Source organism: Elephas maximus, chromosome 23, assembly GCF_024166365.1.
Source record: "Elephas maximus indicus isolate mEleMax1 chromosome 23, mEleMax1 primary haplotype, whole genome shotgun sequence".
Lineage (NCBI taxonomy): Eukaryota > Metazoa > Chordata > Mammalia > Proboscidea > Elephantidae > Elephas > Elephas maximus.
Window position 1 is genome coordinate 18079838 of NC_064841.1, and position 18327 is coordinate 18098164.

An 18327-nucleotide genomic window follows, 5' to 3' on the forward strand; every position below is an offset into this window, starting at 1 on the left:
TGACAGTCAGAGATAGCAACTCTTAATTTTACAAAACCTTTCTTCCCAAGTAAAGCCTTGATGTAGCTAGTCTTATAAAATTAACGCATACTAGTTATTGATACCTGTACCTCAAAATTCCACACAGTATGTTGCAACAGAGATGTTTCTAACATCTAAGATCATTTCCATGAAAACCTCTCACTACCAAAACTTCAGTATTTTCAAACTGTTACGCAGTGTGAGAAAATCTAGTTAACTGTATAGGATGAAAGATTCTGACTAGCTGAATGCATGAATAGTGGAAATGGTAGTTGGTACAGAAAATGAAGATACTTTTTTTAGTATCTTTAACAATCTCCTAAGCACCTGGCATAAATATTTACTTATCTCATGCTATACACTTCCAAATTTTTGCCTTTTTGAAAAATAATGGTGATTCTGACCTGTACTTGGTATAAAGTTGCCACTGTATTAAAATAAAACATTCGTTTTTCAGAGTACAAGGACATTTTATAAAAAGGGTAGAACCATTTTGACAAACCAAAGAAGACCACCTATAAACCTTAAACATTTCACACAAACCAAATACATAATAAATACCTAGAAAAAAAATCAAATATAGAAAAAGAAACGGCATGTTTTAGTAATACAAGGCACTTACTAGGAAATCTTTGAGTAGCCATTTGCCTTAGAGAAGAAAAGATATCACACATTACAGTGGGGCAGCTCATACTTGATTTTACAATTGTACTGAACAACTTATCTACATAGTAGCGCAGATTTTCCTGTAGGATTTAAAAAGGTAAACATTAAGGTTTTGACTTTCACACATCTCCAGTAGCCTTTAGGAAAAAAATAAGCAATGAACATAAGCTTATTAGAAAGTCCCTATCTAGTATTCTAAAGCCATGCTTCCCCTCTGCAAACTCATTCACAGTTAAAGGACAATTTATATTCTGACCTAATTTTATAAATTAAATTTAGACTAGCCAGATATAAGACGTAAAAGTATGGAATAAACATCACAAGAAGCAAAAGAGGGTAAAATAACCTGAATGGAAGCCAGGGAAATAACTCGGATAGGCAGGCACACGGACAGCATGGCACCGATGTCTACTGTAGGCAAAACTTGTGACGCTAACACACTCACTGTCTTCCCAGGGGCAACTAAAACTATTAATTCACCAAGTCATTGTGCCACTTCGCCTGATCAATTTAATCCCAAAGGAACGGCCAGAATGGGGGTTGGAACTAGATATGGCCTTAACCCATTATTGTTACTGGAGCGAAAAGAGAGACAATCAAAAAGAACAAATATAAAATGAAGTCCAATGACAAAAAAAACCAACATTCTAAAAACTAGCATAGCAAATGCTGCCATTTCTAAGGGCATTATGCAAAGAACAAACAGTACTACTCCCCTCCAAACTGCATTATTACAATGTAAGTGGGAAACAGGTACACCAGTAAGACCGATCTCATATGCAGTTATAAATACAACAAAGACGTACCTTGTTATTTTCCACATTATCTCCTTCTTTCAATCTAATAGGATCAATTTCACAGGACTTTGAGGATTCACATATCTGAAAATAAATGCATTTTCTAGTTAATGTTTTTTTCTAAATAATCTGGCGAAATGAAAATAATTATTGTTTTTCAAATAAAGGCTAATTATAGATATTAAAACTATAAATACAATATAGTAAAAGAACTATATAAAATTATTTATCATAGCTGAATATCTAGCACACAAATCAGTAACAAAGAAATAATTATGCAGATTTTACGACAGTGTTTCCTTTGAGTAAAAACCTGTCTATAGGAAAGTACATCATTTATTTTGCGTGTAAAGTGTTCAGCCTTATTCTTTCAGTAATACACAGATGGATATATAATTCTCATTAATAGGTCACTTAATTAAAGAAATGTTTTAACGCCACAAACTATCATTAACAGAAGTATATCCTGTACCTCATCTAGAATAGGTTTTAAAGTTACTTTCAGGTAGTGCCGTCCCACTATTTTCATCATCTCATCCAGACACCGGGTAGCCAAGGAGTTGCCTCTAAAAATTGTGTTTGCCTCTCTGAAACAGAAATACAAATAAAGTGAAACCAAGTGTAGTAAACAAAGATTATGAAACCAATAATAAGAGATACGTGACTTTGGTCATATTTAAAATTTTAATAATTTTTATCATCCCCTTAAAACTCTGTCATTCGGTTTTTCAAACTTTTCAAACATGTAGGAAAACAAGTTGAATATGAAGAAACAAGAACAAGCAAAAAAAAAGGAAACGAAGTAGATTAAATATTTGGGATGTTTATGGACCACAAAAACAAAGTATATGTATGTGTGTGCGTCAACTACTATGCAAAAGGTTGGCAGTTCAAATAAGGCCTGCTGGTCTATTTCTGTAAGATTACAGCTACTGAAAACTCTATGGAGCTCAGTACTACTCTGAAACACAGAGTCGCCATGAATTGGAATCAACTCAATGGCAATGGGTTTGGTTTGATAAATATAAATAACTGTCTTGAACTGTGATGGGAGTGGGAAGCCACATGGTTGCTTTTTATGTCACACATGTGCATAGGGAGTTATACATAATGGATAAGGAAAAGAAAAACCAGCTGCCCTGGTGTTTTATCTGTGACATGGACTCACTGCAGTAAGAAAAGATTAGTAACAAGGAAAATTTCTTCACTAAAAAAAAAAAAAAAAAAAAATCCCTCATTAATTGTTATCTTTACTGCTGGCAGATAATGTTTATAATTTAAAGAACTGCCTTTTATCACTTGCTAAGCAGTTCTCCTCAGCCTACTAGACAGTAAGCTTAGCTCAATAGAAAAGAACTCGGATTACGAAAACAACCCGGCAAGCGAAGTTCAATCTCCACAACACGTAATTAACATTCAGTAAGATCCAACTCTTACTGCGTATCCTTCAAGTCTAATTCAGCCACTGCAGTAGCAAAAGGAACAAGTTTATCATGGCGCAGCAGCAGTCGCACAAGAGGCAAAACAGCATCGTTTTTATCTCGACATATTTCACTCAAAATGTAAGCAGCTGAGGCAGATATGGGCTAGAAGACAGAAAGATGGAAACAAGCACAAAATCAAGATTAAATTTTCATGGTACATGATTAAATTTTCAATCACTAACCTGTAAAAGTAATTCAAATATGTTTGTTAACTATGTCTGTTGTATCGAGTAATACTTAATTTTCTGCATTTTTCAGTACAGATGAAATTTGGAGCTCACTGATCACAATCCCATTACACGTGCTCAGATAAATTAAACATATACATTTGCTGCTTTAATAAGACTTGCTACTCTGAAATCTTTTCTTCATCATTTTAGTATTTTTCCAGTACCTGGACACCTGGCGATTTTAGCAGCAAAGTCTTCAAAGGCCCATAGTACTCTGAAGGAAGCACATAGTCTTCTGTGTAACATATATTTAACCGAAGAGACCCTAGGTCATCAGTTTTGGAAGATTTATTTCCATTGTCTTTTGGTTGTAGCAAGTACCTAAAATAAAAAATATAATCAGTGGTATGTGGTTGTAAGGAGCATCTAAGCCAGTGAGGTAAGTAAACAGCTAAACTATAAAAAAACTAAATCAAAACGGTCAGCTTAATCATCAAGGTTAGGAAACATCATAACCTCCAGTCCGTTAAGGAGGCTTCATTTGGTAGGACTAGAAAGCTGTAAATAGAATTTTATCCAGGAAGCACAAAGTATAGCTAAAATAAAAATTAAGATCTCAAAGGGATTAAATAAGAGTTTTACTACTAAGTAGATAGTAGACAAGGGTCAACTTTGGTGATGGGAGGGACCAACCCAAACAAGACCCAGTGCTGTCAGGTCGATTTTGACTCATAGTGGCCCTATAGGACAGAGGACAACAAGCAATATAGTGGAAGTCCGCACAACTGGACTAAAGCAAAAGGAAAGCTGTTTCCTAGACACATCCAAACACTTCGAGGGACAGAGTAGCCGGTGCTGGGACCTGGGGACCATAGTTTCAGGGGACATCAGGTCAACCAGCATAACATAGTTTATAAAGACAATATTCCACATCCCATTGGGGTCTTAAAAACTTGTGAGCGGCCATCTAAGATACATCTATGGGTCACCCCACTCGGAACAAAGGAGAATGAAGAAAACCAACGACACAAGGAAAACACTAGCCCAAAGGACTAAAGGACCAAATGAACCAATGACTCCATTAGCCTGAGACCGACCACAAGAACTAGATGGTGCCTGGCTACCACCAATGACTGTCCTGACAGGGAACACAACACAGAGTCCTGGACAGAGTAGGAGAAAAATGTAGAACAGAATTCAAACCCACGTAAAAAGACCAGACTTAATGGTCTGACAGAGACTTGAGGAACCCCTGAAATATGAGACCAAACGGGCAGCTCCTGTCCAAAAGCAGGATGTGAAGGCAGGAAGGAACAGGAACTAGAACTGGTCAAATGGACAGAAGGAACCCAGGGTGGGAAAAGGGAATGTACTGTCAGATTGTGGAGAAAAGAAAAAGTGAAAAAAGAAAAAAAAAAGAGTCTGATTAGCTTTCAGGTTTAGAAAAAAATAAATAAAAAGTAAAACTTCCTTAAAATCCAGTGTATTATCAAAAACAAATTTTTACCAACTAAATTTAAGAGGAAATTAGCTGAAATTGACGCTGTATCACAAGAAGGCATGTTGTTGCTGTTGTTAGGTGCTGTCAAGTCGATTCTGACTCATAACAACTCTTTGACAGAGAACTGACCCACAAGGTTTTCTTGGCTGTAATCTTCATGAGAACAGATTGCCAGGTTTTTCACCTCTGAGCCGCTGTGTGGGTCTGAACCACCAACCTTTTGGTTAGCAGCTGAGTGCTTAACTGGTACATCACTAAGGCTCTTTCAAGAAGGCACAGGTGACCTTGTTTTAAGTAAATCCTATATATAAAAATATGAAGTTATTTTTTAAAAAGCTAGAAATTGAAGATTTATAAATAGCTTTACTATATTAATAGTGGGACTACACTGGAAATGATTTTATTTGAAAAAAAATCAGATTTCCATGTAATACTTTTAGGTAAGTAAAAGGCAAAAAATACACACGTGCGCACACACACACACATAAAAAAAATTTTTTTATAGGTAGTGTTAAATATCCAAGGAATGAAAAATGTTTAGAAGTCAAGAGAATTTTGTAGGATCAAAACCAGAAATCCATAGTGTTTTTTATTTTAACTTTTTATCATGGAAAAGTAGAGAGAATAGTAGTAGAGTGAACTCGCATGTGCCCATTACCTGGCTTCAACAGTTGTCACTCAAGGCCAATCTTTTTTCAGCCATACCCCCGCTCACTCCGCTCCTCCCATTCCTGCATTACTTTGATGCAATTTCCAGGAACCTTATAATTACATCTATAAATATTTTATATATATATATATATACCCACACCCAGTGCCATTGATTCATAGATATATAGAAGAACTAAAAAATTATCATTATCCAGTAAGCATTCAAATCCTCCCAAATTTATCATAAATGGTTTCCTACAATGTGTTCAAATCCAAGTAAAGCCCATATATTGTGATTGGCTCATAGGTTTCTTAAGTTTCTTTTAATCTATAGATGTCCCCACCACCACCAAGAAACCAGGTGGTTTGTCCTACAGTTCCCACATTTGGGATTGAGTTAAGTTTATCTTTATCTCCAAGATGCCATGTAACACGTTCCTCTGCCCTCTATTTCCTGTAGGTATGTTTCCTCAGTTAGATCTAGATGACTGGTAAGATTCAGATTTGATGTTCTGGCAGAAACATTTCATAAACAACATTGTGTAGTTCTACCAGGAGCCACTAACATCTGATTGTTTCTCTTTTTGTGACTTTAGCAGACACTGATGATCACTGCTTAGAGCCATTAATCATCAAAGGCTAACCCAGTACCCAGTGCTGTTGAGTCGATTCCGACTCATAGTGACCCTACAGGACAGAGTAGAACTGCCCTATAGAGTTTGCAAGGAGCTCCTGGCGGGTTTGAACTGCAGACCCTTTGGTTAGCAGCTGTAGCACTTAACTACTACGCCACCAGGGCTTCCCATCACAGACTACAAGGTGATAATTTTATAATTCTATCATTCTCCATTTATTAGCTGGAATGCTTTTCATAAAGGAAACTCAGTAATTCTGACACTTAATTTTTATATTTATCACCTACGTTGTTGTTTTAAGTTGCCGTCGAGTCAGGTCTGACTCATGGCACCCTTACGTGTAACAGAACGAACTACTGTCTGATCCTGCACCATCCTGAAAATGACTGGTGTGTTTGAGCCTACAGTTGCAGCCACACGTCAATCCATCTCACGGAGGGCTTCCCTCGTTTTTGCTGACCCTCCACTTTACCAAACATGATGTTCTTTTCTAATTGGTCTTTTCTGATATATCCAGAGTAAGGAAGTTAAAGTCTCATCATCCTTGCTCTAAGGAACATTCTGCCTGTATTTCTCCTGAGACTGATTTGTTCATTCCTTTGGCAGTCCACCATATATTCAATATTCTTCGCCAACACAACAGTTCAAATACATCAATTCTTTTTCTGTCTTCTTTTTTCATTATCCAGTGTTCATATGCATATAAAAAGCTGAAAAGATCCTGACTTGGGTCAGATGCACCTTAGTCATCAAAGTGATATCTTTGCTTTTTAAAACTTCAAAGAGGTATTTTGCAGTAGATTTGCCCAATGCAATGCGTTGTCTGATTTCTTGACTGCTGCTTCCATGAGCATTGATTGTGGATCCAAGTAAAATGAAATCCTTGACAATTTCAATCTTTTCTCCATTTATCATGATGTGTGTTACTGGTCCAGATGTGAGAATTTTTGTTTTATATTAAGGTGTGACCCATAGTGAAGGCTGTAGTCTTTGATCTTCATCAGTAAGTACTTCAAATCCTCTTCGCTTTCAGCAAGCATGGTTATGTCATCTGCACATCACAGACTGTTGAGTTTCCCTCTAATCCTAGTGTTCGTCTTCAAACAGTCCAGTTTCTTGGGTTATTTACTCAACATACAGACTAAGTATAGTGAAAAGATACAACCCTGATGCACACCTTTCCTGAATTTAAGCCATGCAATTTCCCCTTGTTCTGTCTGAACTATTGCCCCTTGGTCTATGTATAGGTTCCTCATGAGCACGATTAAGTGTTCTGGAATTCCCATTCCTTGTTATCCATAATTTGTTACGATCTGCACAGCCAAATACTTTTGTATAGTTAATATAAAAAATTGTGTAGCTCATCTAATCCTTACAACAGTCCTAAAAAGTAAGAAGTACAAGCACTTAGAATAGTCACTGGCATACAGTAAACAGTATGTAAATGTTTTTTACATAACATACATACATAAAACTGCCACCACTTCAACATGTAAATAATAAACGGTTGCTGTCAAGTTGACTCTGACTCATAGCGACACTATGTGTGTTACTGTAGAACTGTGCTCCATAGTTTTGAATGGCTGATTCATTAGATTTCCAACCCTTTCTTCCTAGGTGTCTCTGGGCAGACTCAAACTTCCAGTCTTTCGGTCAACAGCCGAGCATGTGAACCATTTGCAACACCACCAAGGACTCATGCAGATAAAAACTATATATAAATGTACTTATTCGTATATCTAAATGTGATCATGATTTTAAGACATTATTACAAAGGCTCACTTTAATAAGCTACCCAGAGGATCCCTGTGAATTACGTTGCTGTTGTCAGCTGCTGTCAAGGTGGCCCCTGACTCATGGGAACCTCAGACACAACGGAATGAAACGTTGCACAGCCCCGTGCCATCCCATGATGGGTTGAAAATCTGACTATTGTGATATATAGGGTTTCACTGGCTGATTTTTCAGAGGTAGACTGCCAGGCCTTTCTTCCTAGCCATCATAGTCTGAAAGCTCCTCTGAAACAAAATTGATCACTACAGGTTAGTAAGTAAGCCCAAGTAAGTCCATGTTTACACCTTGCTTACTGGGTCATCAGCTTATCAGGGGTTTTAAATTTGGAAAATGGCCTTGATTCTGTAAGAAGGTGCTGTGGGGCTGGGAGACAGATGCCAGTCATACCTAGAAGCAGGGTCTTTGATCTCTTGGAAAAAAAAATGTGAAATTGTTCACTACAGATTAGTAAGTAAGCACAAGTAAGCCCATGCTGACCTTACTCATTGGATAATCCGCCTCTGATTCATCACAGCAACACCCCCCACACACTTCCCCTAACAGATGGACGGTGGCTGTGCATGAGGTCTACTGGCCAGTAATTAAACCCAGGTCTCCTGGATGGAAGGTGAAAACTCTACCACCGAACCACCAATGTCCTCTTGTATAAATCAGAGCTAAAGAGAAAAATCTCCAGATTTGCTAATTTGTTAGGGGGTAGGTCAGTGGTTCAAATCCACCAGCAGCTCCTCAGGATATAGATGTGGCAGTCTGCTTCCACAAAGATCACAGCCTAGAAAACTCTATGGGGCAGTTCTGTTCTGTCCCATAGGGTCCCTATGAGTCAGAAGCAACTTGACCGCAGTGGGTTTTGTTTTGGCATTTTGGCATGCCTTTTTATGGTCTAGCAAGAAAAAAAAAAAAAAAAAAAACCCCAGTGCCGCAAGAAAAGTCTCAAATATATTTCTTCAGTTTTTGAATGATGAAGTATTTCAGTATGAAAGAATAGGAAACAGTAAATAAAGAGGAATTATTAATTGAAAGGAAACCCTGGTCACTTAGTGGTTAAGTGCTACGGCTGCTAACCAAGAGGTCAGCAGTTCGAATCCGCCAGGCGCTCCTTGGAAACCCTATCAGGCAGTTCTACTCTGTCCTATAGAGTCACTATGAGTCGGAATCGATTTGACGGCAGTGGGTTTGGTTTTGGTTTTTATTAATTGAAAGTAGCATTCAATTCCTTCACACGTATTTTTTTCATTCACAATTAGGGAGACATAAAAGCTATCCTTAAGCTCTCAAGAGTCAGCAGTTTTGACAGCCCCCTTAACAGAAATACGAGAGCTCGGCTGCTAACCACCAAAAGGCTGGCAGTTTGAACCCACCAGTTAGTTTCTCCTTGGAAACTATCAACAGTTCTACCCTGTCCTACAGAGTCCCTGTGAGTCGAAACTGACTCGATGAGAGAGGGTTTTGTTTTGGGTTTTTTTTTGGTAAGAGAAAAAACTCAGCATTTGAAAATTTTTACCATAGGTCTGTGTAATTAAAATTGAGGTAGGCAGATAAAAACTACACTTTTTCTTTTTTATTTTAGGTGAAGGTTTACAGGACAAACTAGCTTCTCATTAAACAGTGCACATACTGTTTCATGACACTGGTTAACACCTCCATGACATGTCGACAATCTTCCTTCTAGACCTTGGGCTCCCTATTACCAGCTTTCCTGTCCCTTCCTGCCTTCTAGTCCCTGCCCCTAGGCTGGTGTGTCCCTTCAGTCTCATTTTGTTTTATGGGCCTGTCTAACCTTTGGCTGAAAGACGAACCTCAGGAGTGACTTCATTACTGAGCTAAAAGGGTGTCCAGGGGCCATACTCTCGGGGTTTCTCCAGTTTGTCATGCCAGTAAAGACTGCTCTTTTTTTGTGAGTTAGAATTTTGTTCTACATTTTTCTCCAGCTCTGTCTAGGACCCTCTATTGTGATAACTGTCAGAGCAGTTAGTGGTGGTAGCCAGGCACAATCTAGTTGTGCTGGGCTGAGTCTAGTGGAGGCCGTGGTAGATGTGGTCCATTACTCCTCTGGACTAATCTTTCCCTTGTATCTTTAGTCTTCTTTATTCTCCCTTGCTCCGAAATGGGTGAGACCAGTGGAGTATCTTAATTTTTAAGTATCACCCCAGACACTACTCACCAAAGTAGAAGACAGAACATTTTCTTTATTAACTATGTTATGCCAGTTGAGCTAGATGGTCCCTGAGACCATGGTCCCCACAGCCCTCAGCCCAGTAATTCAGTCCCGCAGGGAGTCTGGATGTGTCTATGGAGCTTCCATGACCTTGCCTTGTATAAGTTGTGCTAGGTTCCCCAGTATTGTGTACTATCTTACCCTTCATCAAAGTTACCACTTACCTATTTAGTGTTTTTCTATCCTAACCCCTCCGCTCCCTCATAACCATCAAAGACTGTTTCTTTTTGTGTGTAAATCTTTTCATCAGTTTTTACAGTAGTGGTCTCATACAATATTTGCCCTTTTGTGATTGACTTACTTCACTCAGCATAACGCCCTCCAGATTCAAACATGTTGTGAGATGCTTCGCAGATTCATCGTTCTTTATTGTTGCGTAGTACTCCATTTTGTGTATGTACCACAGTTTGTTCATCCATTCATCTGCTGATGGGCACTTAGGTAGTTTCTATCTTTTTGCTATTGTCAACAATGCTGCAGTGAACATGGGTGTGCATGTGTCTATTTGTGTGATGGCTCTTATACCTCTAGCATATATTCCTAAGAGTGGGATTTCTGGATCATATGGTATTTCTATTTAGAGCTTTCTAAGGAAACACCACATTGTTTTCCAAAATGGTTGAACCATTTTGCATTCCCACCAGCACTGCATAATAGTTCCAGTCTCTCCACAGCCTCTCCAACATTTATTCTGTTTTTCTGATTCGTGCCAGTAATGCCAGGGTGAGATGGTATCTCACCGTGGTTATGATTCGCATTTCTCTAATGGCTAGTGATTGCAAGCATTTCCTCACGTGTCTGTTAGGTGTTTGAATGTCTTATTTGGTGAAATGGTCTGTTCATTTCCTTTGCCCATTTTTTAACTGATTTGTCTTTTTGTTGCAGAGGTGTTGGGTTTTTTCGTAGATTTTAGAGATTAGATCTTTGTTGGATCTGTCACAGCCAAAAATTTCTTCCAACTCCGTAGGTTCTCTTTTTACTCTTTTGGTGAAGTCTTGATGAGGATAACTGTTTAGTTTTTAGAAGATCCCAGTTATTTAGCTTATCTTCTGGAGTTTGTGTGTTAGTTATGATTTGTATCCTGTTAATGCCATGTATTAGGGCCTCTAGCGTTGACCCTATTTTTTCTTCTATGATCTTTATAGTTTTGGGTTTTATATTTAGGTCCTTGAATTAGTTTTTGTGTATGGTGTGAGGTAAGGGTCCTGTTTCATTTATTAAAAAGACCCGTCCACCTTCTCATTTATTAAAAAGACCCGACACCTCATGGACTTTGGTCCTGTGTCGAAGATCAGGTGACTGTAGGTGGACAGGTTTACATCTGGGTTCTCAATTCTGTTCCACTGGTCAATGTATCTGTTGTTGTACCAGTACCAGGCTGTTTTGACTACCGTCACTCTATAGCAGGTTCTGAGGTCACGAAGTGCAAATCCTCCTACTTTATTCTTCTTCAATAGTGCTTTACTCATCTGGACTTCTTCCCTTTCCATATAAAGTTAATGATTACTTTTTCTATCTCTTTAAAGAATGTTGGTATTTGGCTCGGGATTGCACTGTATTTGTAAATTGCTTTGGGCAGAATCATCACTTTCACAATGTTGAGTCTACCTATCCATGAGGATGGTATGTTTTTTCATTTATGTAGATCTCTTTTGATTTCTTGCAGTAGTGTTTTGTAGTTTTCTTTGCATAGGTCTTCTACATCCCTGGTTAGATTTATTCCTAAGTCTTTTATTTTTTTTAGGGGCTATTACAAGTGGTATTGTTTTCCTTATTTCCTTTTTGTCTTTCTCTTCATTAGTGTATAGGAATCCAACTGATTTTTGTATGTTTACCTTGTATCCTGCTAATTTGCTGAATCTATTAGTTCCAGTAGTTTAATCGTAGAGTCTTTTGAGTTTTCTATGTATACTTATCAGCATCCACAAATAGGGACAGTTTTATTTCCTCCTTACCAATCTGGATACGCTTTATTGCTTTTTCTTGCCTTACTGCTCTAGCTAGGACTTCCAGCACAATGTTAAATAGAAATGGTGATAAAGGGCATCCTTATCTTTTTCCTGTTCTCAAGGGGAATGTTTTCAGCTTCTCTCCATTAAGAATGATGCTGGCTGTTGGTTTTGTATAGATGCCCTTTACTATATTCAGGAATTTCCCTTCTATACCTATTTGATTTAGAGTTTTTATCAGGAATGGATGTTGGACTTTGCTGAATGCCTGTTCTACATCAATTGAGATGATCACTGGATTCTTGTATTTAAGTGGTAGATTATGTTGACTGATTTTCTATGTTGAACCATCCTTGCATACTTGGTATGAATCCTACTTGGTTGTGGTGTATTATTTTTTTTGTATGATGCTGAATTCTACTGGCTAGAATTTTGTTGAGAATTTTTCATCTATATTCATGAGAGATATTGGTCTGTAATTTTCTTTCTTTTTTTTTTTTGTGGCATCTTTGCCTGGTTTTGGTATCAGGGTTATGCTGGCTTCATAGAATGAATTCGGAAATATCATTTCTTTTTCTATGTTCTGAAATAGTTCGAGTAGTACTGGTAAGCTCTTCTCTGATGTTTGATAGAATTCTCCAGTGAAGCCATCTGGACCAGGGCTTTTTTTTGGTTGGGAGTTTATTACCTTTTCAATCTCTTCTCTTGGTATGGATCTGATCAGATTTTCAACATCATTTTGTGTTAGCTTGGGTAGGCAGTGTGTTTCTAGAGATTCGTCCATTTCCTCTAGGTTTTCAAATTTGTTGGAGTATAGTTTCTCGTAATATTTTGTTATGATTCTTTTTACTTCAGTTGGATCTGTTGTAATGTTGCCCATATCAATTATTTGAATTATTTGTGTCCTCTCCTGTGTTTGTCAATTTGGCCAGAAGTTTGTCGATTTTTTTGATCCTTTCAAAGAACCAACTTTTGGTTTTGTATTCTCTATTTTATTTCTGCTCTGATCTTTATTATTTTCTTTCTTCTGGTGGCTGTGGGCTTCTTTTGCTGTTCTCTATTTTTTTAAGTTGTGTAGCTAATGTTTTGATTTTATTCCTTTCTTCTGTGATGTGTGCATTTATTGCTATAAATTGACCTCTGATCACTGCCTTTGCTGTGTCTCAAAACTTTGGGTATGATGCATTTTCACTGTTGTTTGATTCTAGGAATTTTCTGATTCCATCTTTGATTTCTTCTATTACCCAGTGGTTATTAAGCAGGGTATTATTCAGCCTCCATGTAATTAATATTTTTCCTTGCTCTTCCTGTTGTTAATTTCTCCTTTGATGGCATTGTAATCAGAGAAGATACTTTGTATTATCTCAGTTCTTTGGATTTTGTTGAGGGTTGCTTTGTGGCCTAAGATGTGGTCTGTTCTGGAGAACGTTCCATGTGCAATGGAGAAGAATGTATACTTTGCAGCTGTTGGGTGCAGTGTTCTATATATGTTTATGAGTTCAAGTTGGCTGACTGTGGCATTTAGATCGTCTGTATCTTTGTTGTGTTTCTTTCTAGATGTTCTGTCCTTTACCAAGTGATGTGTTCAAGTCTCCTACTATTACTACGGAACTGTCAATTTCTCTTTTCAGTGCTGTTAGAGTTTATGTATTTCGGAGCTGTGTCAGCAGGTGCATAGATATTACAGCTATGTCTTCATGATGGATCGTCCCTTTAATCATTAAGTAATGGTTATATAAAACCCTTCTTTGTATTCTGTGGTGGATTTTGTTTTACAGTTTATCTTACCTGAGATTAGTATGGCCACTCCTGCTCTTTTTTGGTAGCTGTTTGCTTGATATTTTTCTATCCTTTGATTTTTAATAACTTTGTATCTTTGTTTCTAAAGGCGTATCTCTTGTAGACAGTGTATAGATGGATCCTGTTTTTTTTTTTTTTTTTTTTAAATCCATTCTGTCACTCTCTCTTTATGGGTGCATTTAGGCCATTTACATTCAGTGTGATTACTGATAAGAGGTTGTGATTACTGATAGATGTGAGTTTATTGCTGTCATTTTGTAGTGCTCCCCCCCTTTCTTTTTGTGGTGCTGGCGTCTTCTTTGTTCCTTTTACTCTCTTGTGAATTCCTTTTGTGTGTGATTTATTTTCATTTCTTTTGTTTTGTAGATTTTGTTTTTACTGAGACTTTGTTTTTCTTCTTTATTTTGATGAGTAGGTTTGTTAACTTCATTTATGGTTACCTTGAAATTTACCCTTATCTTCCTAGGTTTGAACCAGTCTTTTATTACTTGGTATTGCCTTGCCTTCCTCTCCATTAGAAAATTCTATACCTATACTGTTTATGCCCTTTTTTATTGTCCTGACGTTGTTGTCATTTACAAATTAACCTCTCTGGTTCCCTGATATAAATCTTTTAGCTTTGAATAATCCTTGACAGTCCATTTCCTAGGTTGGTATCTGGCTGGTGTGATCTCACGTCCTAGATTCAGGCTGTCATCTTAATGTTGTTTGTTCTTAAACAGAAGAACTCTCTTTAATATTTCTTTTAAGTTTGGTTTGGTTTTTTTATATTCCCTTGATTTCTGTTTACCTAGAAAAGTCCTAATCTTACCAACATACCTGAACAAGAGTTTTGCAGGATATATTATTCTTGGTTGGCAATTTTTTTCTTTCAAGATTTTATAATATGTCACCCCACTGCCTTCCTGCCTGCACGGCTTCTGCCAAGTAATCAGAGCTTAGTCTTACTACCTCCCCTCTGTATGTGACTTTTCATTTTTCTTGAGCTGCTCTCAAGGTTCTCTGTCTTTGGTTTTAGTGAGTATGGTTATGATATACCCTGATGATTTTCTTTTGGGGTCTATCCTATATATGGGAGTTTGTTGAGCTTCTTAGATGGTCAGCTTTTCGTCTTTTATGATATTAGGGAAGTTTTCTGAGAGCAATTCTTCAATGACCCTCTCTGTGTTTTCCTTTTTGTCCCCCCGTTCTGGAACTCTGATCAATCGCAAATTTTTACTTTTGACTGTATCTCACATAATTCTCAGGGTTTCATTTTTCTTTGTTCTTTTTTCTGATTTTTCCTCAAGAAAAGTGGTATCCAAGTATTTGTCTTCAATTTTGTTGATCCTGTCTTCCACTGTTTCAAACCTGTTCCTCAGACCTTCTATGACACTGCCCATTTCTGAAATCTTATTGTTTACCTTTTGGATTTCTAACTGTTGCTTCTGTACGATTTCTACTTGTGAATTTATATTTGACATTTTATTCCTGTATTATTCCTCTGAATTCTTCCATTATTTTGCCTGTCTTTTCCATGATTTTGTATGTTTTTTCCACGAATTTGTCTATGTTTTTCCCCAGTTTTGTCTCCTTTTTGCTTCAAATCTTTTGATAGCTCTGAATATTAAAGATGTGAATTCCCTACCAGGTAGTTCCAGTGCCTTTTTGTCTACCGGAAAGTCATCTGGCATTTTATTTTAGACACCCACTGGAATCATCCTGTCCTGCTTTTTCATATGTTTTGATATTGTCTGCTATCTTTGGGACATTCAGTAGTTATTTTCTTCATTTACTGATTGTAGATTTGTTTGTTTCATCCTGCTTTTTTGTTTTTATTCAGTTATGTCTGAACAGACGGGATGTGCATTCTTTGTTGCTTGCTTGTCAGTGGGTATATTTTTCACCTTCTTGTCCAATGGGCAGAGCCAGTCACTCAGCTATGGTACAGCAGGGCAGGTCCAGTTGAAGGGGAGGGGCTGGGATGGACTGTTTGTGCCATGTACTGGGGCCGACAGGGCAGGCCAGGGGCCAGTGCAGGGCAGGTTCCAGTAGGCCATGCCCGTGCTGCTTGGGGGTGTGACGTTCATCATGCGGTGCAGAGGCAGGAGGAATGGGAGAGATTGTGATGTGTGGAGCTAAGTGGGTATGGGAAAGAGGAGAAAGAAACAAGCCAAAAAAAAAAAAAAATGCTGAGGGAGCTTGCAGTTGGAGTGTAGAGACAAGAAACCGAGAAATGAAGAAACGCAAAAAAGAAAAAAAGGGGGAAAAAAAGAGACAGATAAACAAATGCATAAGAAATGTCCCCAGGGATCCCACCAGCGATCGGGAAAGTGGCTCCCAGGCCTTGGGGCACAGCCTGTCTAGAAGGGGCGGAGATGGCACACAGTTCAAGGTATTGAGGAGACAGGAAAAGTAGAGAGAGACGAGAAACAGAGATGAAGAAAAACGAAAAAAATGATAATAAAAAAAGAACCCCCCCCCCCGCCGCCCAGGGATCCCACGAGCACGGCTGTGCAGGTTGGGGAAGTGGCTCCCAAGCCAAACAGTACTGTCCAGCTAGAAGGGGCAGAGATGGCACACAGCGCCAGGTTTTCAGGAGACAGGAAAAGAACTTAAGTAGAGAGAGACAAGAAACCGAGAAATGAAAAAAAAAAACAAAAAGGAAAAAAAAAAACAAAAGAAAAAGGTGCCAGGGATCCCATCAATGTGGCAGTGTGGACCGGGGAAACGGTTCCCCATCTGAATGGGGCTTAACAGCCTATTAAGAAGAAGTGGAAATGGCACACAGAGACAAGTGTTTGAGAGAAAGGAAGGGGAGGAGGTGAAAGAGAGGGAAGAAACCAAAAAAAGCCAAAAAAAAAAAGCAACACCAGCAACAAAGAAAAGGCACTGAAGGAGCCAGCCGGTGGGGGCGGTGCAAATCCAGGTGGCATGGAGCTGGCACCTTGTGGTCGACTGACCACGGCCTGCCACGAAGCAGCAGAGGCCAAGCAGGGAGATGTAGGATGGAGGGTTGGAAAGCGTGTATCGCTGGTTACCAGGTGGCTCTGTCTCCTGCTGGGAGCTTCGTGAAGCTGCTTTCCATACTCCCTGTCCACCAATCTCTGACAGGAGTCCAAGATGGCGACTCTGTGTTGTGTCAGCTGATAAGGGACCTCCGCTCTGTATCTCTCCCTCACTCTCTCTTCTCTGTCAGTTTCTTATTCTATTCTGTGCTGAGTTCTTTATCTCATTTGATGCTTAGGGTTCCAGGATTGACATTTGTCTCTTTTTTACTTAATTTTTTGGGTCTTTGTTGCAGAGGGATGGTGTGGTGCTTCTGTCTATAGCAGCATGTTGGCTTCGCCTTCAAACTGCCGTTATTTTCATTTAATGCTACCAAAGCTGGAAAATAACTGCTCAGAGGTAGCTCCATTAGCATCTGAATATTTTCTGTTCCCCTAAAGATAACCATAATCAATGGATTTCTACTAAAAAGACAGGACACTTCTTACATTTTCTAAATCAAATAAGAAGAAGACATATTAAAACATGAGGTAAAAAAGAAAGAGAAAACATTTGAGGACAAAAGGTTGCAAAATCAGAAAATAAGAAAAGCAAAAATCATCTCAGGAAAAATACTAATCTGGTTTTAAATGTGTACAAACTGCTTATTTATGTTGGAAAAAACCCACCATTTTACTAATTTAAATTTTACTTTCAAAATTAAAAGTTACAGCATGAAAAGATATTTATATCTATCTTCTTAGTGTTCACTTTTACATATTGGTTATTTGGGCGAAATTATTGCACCAATTTATTCTTTTTATTTCACACAATGATTTTTGTACACATTATATTCTCTGACCAACTGGTGAAATGTGACTGAACTAGATTATCTCTAAGATTCCCCTTATTTATAACATTCCAAATAATAATACAGTACATGGGAAAATAAAAAAAAAGGATGTAAAAAATCTGTACGTACCAATGTGGAATAATGGTGACAAGAGTAGCAATAATAATAACCATGATAGGACATGTTACCCACTGACATAGAACTTTAGGCTTACTTTACATTAACTCATTTCATTCTCTTAACAACTTTAGGATGCAGGTACTACTAGTATCATCCCTATTTTATAGCCAAAGAAAGCAAAAGCAGTCCTGTCAAGTAACTTGCCCAAGGTCATAGGAGTAGTTAGTGGCAGAGATGGGATTTGAATCAAGGCAGTTTGCTTCCAGAGTCCATACTCTTGCTCACTATCAAGAGTCAACATATATTTGTTGAAGTTCTACTATAAGGATTCCCTGAGTGGTGCAAACACTTAAGTGCTCTACTACTAGCCAAAAAGTTGGCCATTCAGACCCACCCAGAGGCTCTTCAGAAGGAAGGCCTGGAGACCTGCTTCTAAAAGTTTACAACCTTGAAAACCCTATGGAGCAGTTCTACACTGCACACATGGGGTTGCCGTAAGTTGGAAATCAACTTGATGGCAACTAACAGCAACTATACTGTTATATAAAAAAAGCAAGATGCAGAGCAGGAATTAACACGCATCCATTTGTGTAAAGGGAGAGATAAGGATATATGTATATATTTGCCTATATACAGATAAAATATTTCTAGATATTAAAAACTGTAGTTGCCACAGAAGAGGGCAACTGAGTAGCTGGGGG

At 38.2% G+C, this 18327-nt stretch overlaps 1 protein-coding gene across 2 annotated transcripts in view; it reads right to left on the bottom strand.

Annotated features, from left to right (window-relative positions):
• The window catches only part of RASA2 (RAS p21 protein activator 2), a 113309-nt gene that overhangs the window by 24279 nt on the left and 70703 nt on the right, over positions 1-18327 (bottom strand). For both annotated transcript variants that reach the window (XM_049867536.1, XM_049867535.1), the window contains exons 10-14: positions 3363-3519; positions 2922-3070; positions 1957-2071; positions 1494-1568; positions 644-767 (exon numbers count right to left, since the gene is read on the bottom strand). In XM_049867536.1, the coding sequence (XP_049723493.1) occupies positions 644-767; positions 1494-1568; positions 1957-2071; positions 2922-3070; positions 3363-3519 (620 nt within the window). The remainder of the gene's footprint in view (positions 1-643; positions 768-1493; positions 1569-1956; positions 2072-2921; positions 3071-3362; positions 3520-18327) is intronic.